General features: G+C 42.4%; 1 protein-coding gene across 1 annotated transcript; it reads right to left on the reverse strand.

Annotated features, from left to right (window-relative positions):
- Window positions 1-1,548: 1,548 nt before the first annotated feature.
- fh (fumarate hydratase) lies at window positions 1,549-9,354 on the reverse strand. The gene is made up of 10 exons (XM_030773601.1): window positions 9,223-9,354; window positions 8,433-8,567; window positions 8,150-8,260; window positions 7,777-7,953; window positions 7,414-7,596; window positions 6,402-6,567; window positions 6,015-6,218; window positions 5,082-5,209; window positions 4,775-4,928; window positions 1,549-3,158 (listed from the first exon to the last, which is right to left on the reverse strand). The coding sequence occupies exons 1-10, from the start codon at window positions 9,337-9,339 to the stop codon at window positions 3,016-3,018; spliced, it is 1,518 nt and encodes a 505-aa protein (XP_030629461.1). The 5' UTR covers window positions 9,340-9,354; the 3' UTR covers window positions 1,549-3,015.
- Window positions 9,355-9,661: the final 307 nt, after the last annotated feature.

The raw sequence follows: 9,661 nt of genomic DNA on the forward strand, positions 1-9,661 counted from the left end.
TTGCATTTTGAAGTTTCATTCATGAATTGAGGTGAATGAATCCTCATCCTTGTAGCCCAAAGCCTAAAATATCTCTGTTGTCCTCTGTGTTATTAGTCTGCATCATGGATTCTTATCAGCACTGGGCTGATCCTGACTCCTGTGTGTGTTGTGACCTGTCAATGACACTACCATATTATAATGCAGGTCATGTAGATGCAGCCACAAAGCTTTGGCAGTCTGGCCGCTCAGACTTCTAACAACAGTGCTAAATGCTACAGAGGCAATGACCGGGACTTTGATGTGACAAAAAAAAAAAAAAATCAAATTTATTATCTTTTTTTGTGTGCGTGAATTGTAATTACAAGAGAGCCAAAGCGTGTCAACCTTTTTTTTGAAACACAGAAATATCAAGCAGACATGAGTGGTTGATTTAACTGAATGGTAACTTTGTGACATTGCCCAACTTTTGCTGATAATAATCAGGTTGTGGAACAACCAGATGGAGGTCATTTTGTATCCTCTATCTTCTTTTTTGTATGTTGATAGTTCAGATTCTTTCTTTATCATGAACTTTCCACTTAATAATCTGCGTAATAATGTAACCTTGACAACCTCACACCTGGACAAAAGGTGGTGAGTGAAAAATCAGTCAGGGGTCAATCTGTTTGATTTTTCTTATGAGTTATAAGGGTGAAGTGTTGCTTTTAATCAACTGTGTAGGGTTCAATTTCTCACACAGCAGGGCTCAGTAAACAAGCAGCAGTAAGTGGCCACTGCGACTCTAAAGGCAGCTTGACCCTGCTGAGTGCACACATGTCAACCTATCTTTCGCTCCTCTTCAAACCTCTCCTCTCCTCCTTTCTTTTTATTTATTTCTCTCTTTTTACCCTTCTCCCCACCTCTGCCTGCAGTTAGCAAAAGATCCATCTAAAATTTTGCCTGCGCCATTTTGTGAGGAAGAAGCTCTTGCTGGGCCATATGGCGGAGTGGCCCCTGGAGGTCCCTGGTGGTCCCCTGTTGCAGTAACGATCAATGAAAGAGGACCTTGGACTGTGTAATCAGTGACAGAGCAGGGCAAGAGGGGTAAAGGGCTGCAAATGCCAAAGCCTCATATTACCACATCAACCTGCTCGCTTTCTCTAGGGAACGGCACTGCCACTCCTGAACACACACACACACACACACACACACACTCTCTGCCAAGAGACAGCAAAACACTTGGAGTACAGAACAGCTGAGACATAGAAACCATCCTTTAGAATAAAATTCACTTATTTTTACACATCACACGAGAATGTCTCAGTTTGGATGCCATACAATTATCATTTGATATGTCTTTTTTGGCAAATGTTATAATACATCAAAAAACTATGCTATGTGAGTTCATACTGATAAGCAAATTCATTCTATTCAAACCCAGCTCCCATGTGTGGAATCAAATGAGGTGTTCTCCTCACATAACCTGAAATAAAGAACTTCTCTCTATTTAATAGAACCGATTTATAAGCTTGTATGTCCCGGGAGGGTAAGATAAACTCTAGTGAAATGAACAACAACCAGGTAGTCTTATATCAGCATCATTTATTTATATCAATTAAAAACCACTCCACTGGTTCTTCAATGTGAACCATATAACAAGCTATAGCCCATATGCCATTCACTGACGAGAACTGCTACACATCTCTCAAATATTTTTTTCAGTCATTTGGTTTCATTGAGTTGGCACACAGAACCAAAACACTCCTCCTCATTATAATCAAAGCATAACATCTTACACTTGTAGAACTGACATGAATCTTATGCCAACAACACTTGTGTTGGTGTTCAGATGTGACTTATCGGTGTGATAGCTGGACTCTGAGCTGACCCTAATGGACAGCTGGTGTCCATGGTGACAGACTTTGCCACGTATTACTTCAAATCAATAATGGATTTGACAAATGGGAAAAATCTGTGGCACCTTGTCCACAAGGACCTTGGGATTAAGAGAGTGATGTGCCCAGACTTCAAGGCCTGGGAGACACAGATAGGGCTCATGGTACATTAAAATTTAGCCTAATGGAAAATCTCCTGTTTCTCTGCTGGTCCAGGCCTATTTAGTCAGGTCTGGACTTAGTGCAGTTCAAATCCTTTACCAAAGTAGTTTTCACCAAATCTGATTAAGACGGAGAACCAAATGTCAGTGACTGAGAGCTCCATCGGAGAGACCTATCTGCATTTTGATTCAGAATCGCTCTGGGGGATGAGCTACGTCAATCTAAGTATAATGTTTTTAGCCCCCAACCCTCCAACTTTGAATATTCATTATAATACAAGGGGCAGATTCCAACTCTGCATGGCCATATGTACAGGTTTGTAGTTGTCTTGCACACTGTGGCTGTTTAAGAGTCAAAATTAGGCTTGCAATGTGAGACCCATGTTGGATATACAAGGACCAACTCTGAGCGGGGAGTCAACTTTTTAGTAAGACCCTGATGAGCCTCTGAATACTGCATTTAGGGCCTAATAAATGAAGGACTGAAGACAATCCAGCAGGGTCCTCACAAAACTCTGCAAGGTTTTTCAAGCCTTTACCAACTGCTCCAAAGAATTAAATTGAAAAATAAATAGAGATTTGAACAATATGCTTAATTTGAATGCATTTGCATTCAAGAATTATAATCGCTCAATAAGTTTTTTTGTATCGAGAACTGTTTTTTAAGAACAATCCTGCGTTAGCCTGGGTCTTTGTGGGCGATCCCTATGGCCTCCTCTAAAGACAATACCGCTGGTTAAGGCCTTGGATATTATTCCATGGATATTACATGAATATGGGTTATTAAACTTTTGTCTTGTGGTACACTGGCTTATGTCATGCTGCTAGATTACACAGCTCCTGACAGAGTCCAGGACATACAAATGGAAACACTCTGTTTCATACAACAGTGAAACTGCAGGGGAGGAGGAAAAAAAACAATGTGTTTGAACAAAAAAATGTATTTTATTTTACAAAGTTTTTTTAATCCTTTTCTTGCTTTTTTGAACTGAACCACTCTACTTGGGCCCCAACATGTCCTCTGGTCTGACCCACTGGTTAAACTGTTCTTCTGTGAGATATCCCAGCTTTATAGCCATCTCCTTCAGGGTGGAGCCTTCTTTGTGAGCGGTCTTGGCAATTGTAGCAGCTTTGTCATAACCTGCCAGAGAAATAAACAAAAGGTGCTGAAGGTTACATCTGTGGAGATTCAAAGGCAGAACTAGTAAAAGGCGTCCAAACTCCGCAATATTCTCAGATTCTGAATACAGTCAAAGGAGGAAAGCCTTTGAACAGTTTACAGTCAGTCAGACTCAAAGTGATAATTCTATCTTTAAACATTATGACACTAATCTAAAGGTGCAAAAAGTCTGCTGCATTCTCAGTGAAATGGAAAGTGAAGCTTGTTTTTGATGTGTACATTTATAAATATGACAAACAGGAAATCACACAATTTACATTTAAGCTTATTCTAAATTTTACCTGATGTAACACATGACATTGCCATGAACCCAATCTGACTGAGCAAAACCATTAACTAAGAGTTTGTTTATGGTTGTGCTTGTCTCACGTTTGCCATGATAAGGTCCTTTGCTCTAGATTGTCAGTGTATAAAATAAGTGCTCTGAAAACTGCAGACATATTACATTGTTCTAAAACCAACTGTAGTATACTTCACATAGTTAAACTCATGTCCAATTTGTTTCACAAGAGAAGCTTTCTAAAACACTGATGCGTGATCTTGTTCCATAGACCTGCTAATCTAGTCGTTTAACTGGATAAGAGTCTAGCGCTTAGGAATCATAAAACTTGGGGGGGGGGGGGGGGGCGCACAGCATTTTGGCCAGAAACAAAGCACACTTATTTTAAATTGCTGCTGCGATTCAAATTTCCGCTTAATTGATGCAGCCAAGTTTACACGTCAGTAAAGGAAGAGGCAGTCTTTTCCAATCCTTACACTCTGAAAACTAAATGGCATCATGGGAGTGAACTGTCTGGTTGATACAGCCTCAGAGGTACAGCACACCAAGACTGTGACACCTGGCTATCCTGTTACAAGGTAGTAAGAGCCAGCAGTGATCTACCCCACAAAGACTTTTTACTCTGGAAATGAATCACTGCAAACTTTACCCTCTGCACCGGTCGTTCATTCTAACTAAAAAGAACACTCCGCGGTACGGACTGTTTTTAGACAAGAATCTGAGTGCATTAACTTCAGACAGACATGAGAAAAATGCTCTTCTCACTCAAGCCAAACACTTAACTCTCTCTCTGGTACAGCGTGTAGCTAAACCCTTGCCACACTGCTGGGGTGTGTAGAGTCATCTATTATACACAGAGATGTCTGGAGACATTTCATACATCAGACTTGTCTTTGAGATTGTCACAACAGCGATTCAGACTCCAGCTCAACATAAGGTATATACCCGCCAGCATAATCGATCCAGCTTCTCGCTCTGACCAAAGTATTCACAGTGGACAGGTTTTCAGACCCGTGACTGCCATTCAGGGAGAAAACTGGCACCACATTCTTACTGTTATGCGTGGGATAAAACTCAGACTATTCTATGGCACTTTTTAAAATCCACAGAAGTACTGACACACACTTTTCAGTACACAGTTAAAGCAGCCCGTAATTAGAAACATGTCAACAGTTTTAAAGCTATAAGCTGCAGTGGGGATCCCAGTTTGGGCTGTGTTGTACAGCAGAGGTTGGTAAAGTTACTGACTGTGAGAGTGCACCCTCTGTTGGTCAGATAGTGAATGACAGTGACTAACCGATGTGAGGGTTGAGAGCAGTCACCAACATGAGGGATTCATGCATGAGTTTGTTGATTCGCTCAGTGTTGGCCTGGATGCCTACAACACAGTTGTCAGTGAAGGATACAGACGCATCACCCAACAATCTTGCAGAGTTCAGCACATTCTTAATCTGCAAGAGACAGAGAGAGAGAGAAACAGTCACATTATAATCCTGAAGACAGTGCATATACACAGCATACACTCATCACTGTCTCCATCACTGTCTCGTTAATAAGGACAAAGTTTGAATATTGGGTATCCATTCCCATATTACAGTACTTGCCATCATAGGTTTGAAAACGTTGAGTTCAAAGTGTCCGTTACTGCCTCCAACGGTGACTGCCACATGATTACCCATAACCTGGGCTGCTACCATGGTCATGGCCTCACACTGTGTGGGATTCACCTTTCCTGCAGGGCATCACACACACACACACACACACATACACACACATACATAGGACCATTAGGCTACACACATACGGCAGAAAAATACTGGCATTTCCAGAATGTTTTCACTTATCTAAACAACAAATTAATCCCACACAAATAGCAAATAACTCTAATCAATCGGGAAAAGAAAAAAAAGGCAGAAAACAAAGATCTGCTTTTTTAATTCAGGCCCAAATTTACACAAGTGAAAATGCTTTTAGAGAACTTGGGCCGTCTCTAACTGGAAGCAGTGTGTTTAAAATCTTGTTGCATTTCGCAGAGGTCAAGGAGGGAAGTGCCGAAGCAAAAAAAGCCCTGAAACCTGAAGCCGTGCAGCAGAGGGCTTAGCCTGACCTCAGTGCGCGCACACACACACACACACACACACACACACACACACACACACCACTCACTCTCCAACAGACAGGCAGAGGAGGCAGACAATAAGAGCACTTCAGAAACACGTGTGTGTGTGTGTGTGTGTGTGTGTGTGTATGTTTGGGGGGGGTAGTCTGTGTGAGTCTATGAGGGTCTGTTTGAATTACTCAGAGAAATAAGAACCCTCAGGGTACATCCACAAAGAAACAGCTTAGAGTTCACTTTCAGCTGGCTTCTTAAAAGTATCAACAAACCAGCTGAAGTGAAAAAAGGGAACAAACTGTGCTGAGTGAGTGCTGGTATTGCCACTTCATGCAATACCAGCTCATTTGCTCAAGAACTTGAGAAAGACAAATCAGAGAAACAGAGTGAGAGCAGAGAGAGACAGAAGGAAACGGACGCTAACCAGGCATGATGCTACTCCCAGGTTCATTTTCCGGCAAGATGAGTTCTCCGAGCCCGGAGCGCGGGCCTGAACCCAGGAAGCGAATGTCATTGGCGATTTTCATCATGCTGCAGGCCACTGTGTTCAGAGCTCCACTCAGCTCCACCAGAGCATCGTGGGCCGCCAGAGCCTCAAACTTATTGGGTGCCGTCACGAAGGGCAAACCTGTAGTCAAACAGGAGAGACTGTCGTCAACATAACTGTGGAGACGAGGGCAAGAATGGTCATGAATGGACCTGTCAAGAGTCCATACCGAAACACTGACATCCTCTCACTATTCAGACTGGACCAAAGCTGCCTGACAGAAATGTACACAGTCAGACATTCAGTTTCTCTTATATCTTATACCTGTGAGTGCAGACACTTTTGCTGCTACTTTCTCAGCAAATCCAATGCGAGTGTTTAGTCCAGTGCCCACAGCAGTGCCGCCCGCTGCCAGCTCATATACTCTGGGCATGGCAGATTTCACCCTCTCAATACTGTATTTCACCTGCTGAACATAGCCACCGAACTCCTGCAACACACACACACACACACACACACAATGTCAGAGAAAAGCCATAATCGTCTCTAATCAGGTATGACACCAGGATAAAGATAATGGTTCTTACAATGCCTTGACAAACATCACAGCATCTCACCCTTTACGGTTATAGCTTAAGCATAATTGGATTTTCTCTTCATTGTGTCATTTCACATCTGGGATTATTGAGCATTATGTATATGTTCATTTTACACATATGATTACGGGATCAGGCAGTGAAAGAGATACAGTCTATGAGCTCGTACGTTAAGCTGTTCAAGTGGTTTAAGTTGCTATTCAGAGAATGTTACTGCAGTGCTATGCTCAAATGTACAGTCTGAACTCACTGAACATCTGTTTCAGTTTAACCTGGACAAGTTACGCAACAATGCTCTTCACATTCTCTAGCCAAAAAGTTGAAGTGCACGTGAAACGAAACGTGGGAATATCCATTACAGAGAAGGAGGGACAGATCGAATTTCAGTTAAGGTACAAATAAAACAACCACAAATACTGGAATATTCTCCTGTCTCAACTTCACTGATCAGAATGCGTTTCAAGCACGCTTGTCTAAAACTCAAATTTCACATGACATCCATAGACTTCAGCGCACCACATGTTTAATGTATTCAATTAGTAGCGTCCCCTTCAGAATTAGGTCTCACTTAAAGGCACAAAGGGAGCAAGCTTTGCTGAGTTAACCGCTATGATCAAATACCCTGTCCAAATGTCTGAATTAGTTTAACTGTTCAACTCCTCACCCAAACTTCTCAGCTACCATTAACTATCCAACAGCGCGTACGCTCAGAGTGCTGGTGTGTTTGAATGTGTGTATACCTGTCCGAGGGATAGGGGTACGGCGTCCTGGGTGTGCGTGCGGCCGATCTTGATGATGTCTTTAAATTCCGCTGCTTTTGCTGCCAGAGCATCGTGCAGTGTCTGGAGGCCTGGTAGCAGAACCTCATGCACCTCTTTGGCAGCAGCAATGTGCATGGCAGTTGGGAACGTATCATTTGAGCTCTATAAACCATAAAAAGGGACATGTATTGCAACAAATATATTCGCATAGCACACACAGAAACACACACACACACAATTCCTACAGACATTTAGAGTAAAATGCACATTTAGTACCATGACAAATTGTTTTTCTGTCATATCCACACACCAAGGCTAGGTCTGTACTGCAGACAGACTTGCCTGGCTTTTGTTGACGTGGTCGTTGGGGTGGACGGGGTCTTTGCTCCCCAGTTTCCCCCCAAGGATCTCTATGGCTCTGTTACTGATGACTTCATTCACGTTCATGTTGGTCTGAGTTCCAGATCCTGTCTGCCATACGACCAGAGGGAAATGGTCATCGAGTTTCCCAGCAGTCACCTGTACTTGTAAGACACCATTTAAGAGAGACACAGAACAGAAAACACAAAACAGAAATTGTTAAAAACATTGCAAACCATGTAAGAGCAACAGATCTATTCCACATAGCTCCTTCATTATCATAACTTCATGAGCTCCTCTGGTAACAATTCAAAACAACAAAAAACAGTTCTCTCCTTGATACAGACTACATCACCTCATCAGCAGCCTGGACAATGGCATCGGCAAGCTTTGGGTCCAGTCCATAGTCCTTATTCACCTCCGCGGCAGCTCTCTTCAGAATGCCAAAGGCTTTGATGACTTGAATCTTCATGACAAAGATGAGATAAAAGAGTCACTACGATGTCTGGAGATGCTTAAGTTTCCTGCATTTCATTGCAATGCAACAACGTCTACAGCACTATTGTACAGAACAGCGAGTAGATGAAATCACGACACAGTTGCCAGTGAAGGGGTGCACCGCATGACTAAGCACTTACCGGCATTCTTTCCGTTACACCGCCGATTTTGAAATTCATAGTGGATCTGACAGTCTGGGCGCCATAGTACTTGTCACTTGGCACTTTGAGCTCTCCGAAAGTGTCTCGCTCGATTCGGTAAGACTCGGAGCTTGCCTGAAAAACGAGCATGCAGTCAGTCGAACAAATTCATTCATGTGACTCTCCTAACTTAATGCCAGTCTTGCCTTTCAGATTATCAGTGAGACTGGCTACACATGTAAGGATATCTGCTCAAATATATCTAAATATTTCCAGGATACAACCTCCAGACAATACTATTGGCGACAACACTGAGCTAATGGTTGACAATGCAGGAGGCTGTAAGCTAGCACACTAGATAGCAGACATTTAGTAGCTCTGTGAGCGACATGTCTTGTATAACAAGCAAGCTGCAATCTGTACAGCGGTTTGCAGATAGGCTGTGTCAAACAGTTGGTATCATGGTTAAGTTAACTTTGACCTTGTATCTATTTTACGGCAAAGCAAGCAATGCTATGTGCATTGAGATAAGTTTTGTAAGTGAGTGTCTAACACACATGTACGAAAATTTCCATCTGCCAAAAAAGCAAAAATGTCCATGGCGAAAGAGGGTACCAGCTGAACGATTGTTCAACAGTTTCAAATGCTTTGTTCGTTATATGCTAGCTAGCCCTGTCAGCCAAATGACATTAGCTATCAATGCTAGCTAGCTAGGTATAGAAAAGGTCATACATGGGCCTTCATTTCGGTTTAAGATTCTATCATGCTTTGAAAAAATGCAAGGACTTACCATTCTGACAGTGCAATGTGCCACACTTGGTGCTCCGTGGCTTTTAATGGTAATACTGCTCTGCAGCGCCAAGAGGTTGCTGTTTAAGCGCCGGAGGTTTCGCAGCGAGCGATACATGGCTGTGCTTGACTGTCAGTGCCACTGATGGTGAGGGGGCGGAACCATAGTAAACCAACTGAAAGCCTTTGTTAGTGGGCGGAAAGATACCTTGCCGACACACTAGTTTTCCAGGGGAGACAATTAGAAGTAACACCAAACACCAGATTGGAGGAATCCGAATGTTTTCAAGTAAAAAAAAAACAGTTCTCAAAACAGTGCACCATTTATTAGCTTAGCAAATATTTGTGATGATCTCATTTCAATCAAAATGTTATCAAAACCTGGTTGTCTCCATATAATCAAATATGTCATGTCAATAAATAGGCGTATGACGTTTATT

Source organism: Chanos chanos, chromosome 5, assembly GCF_902362185.1.
Source record: "Chanos chanos chromosome 5, fChaCha1.1, whole genome shotgun sequence".
NCBI classification, from domain to species: domain Eukaryota; kingdom Metazoa; phylum Chordata; class Actinopteri; order Gonorynchiformes; family Chanidae; genus Chanos; species Chanos chanos.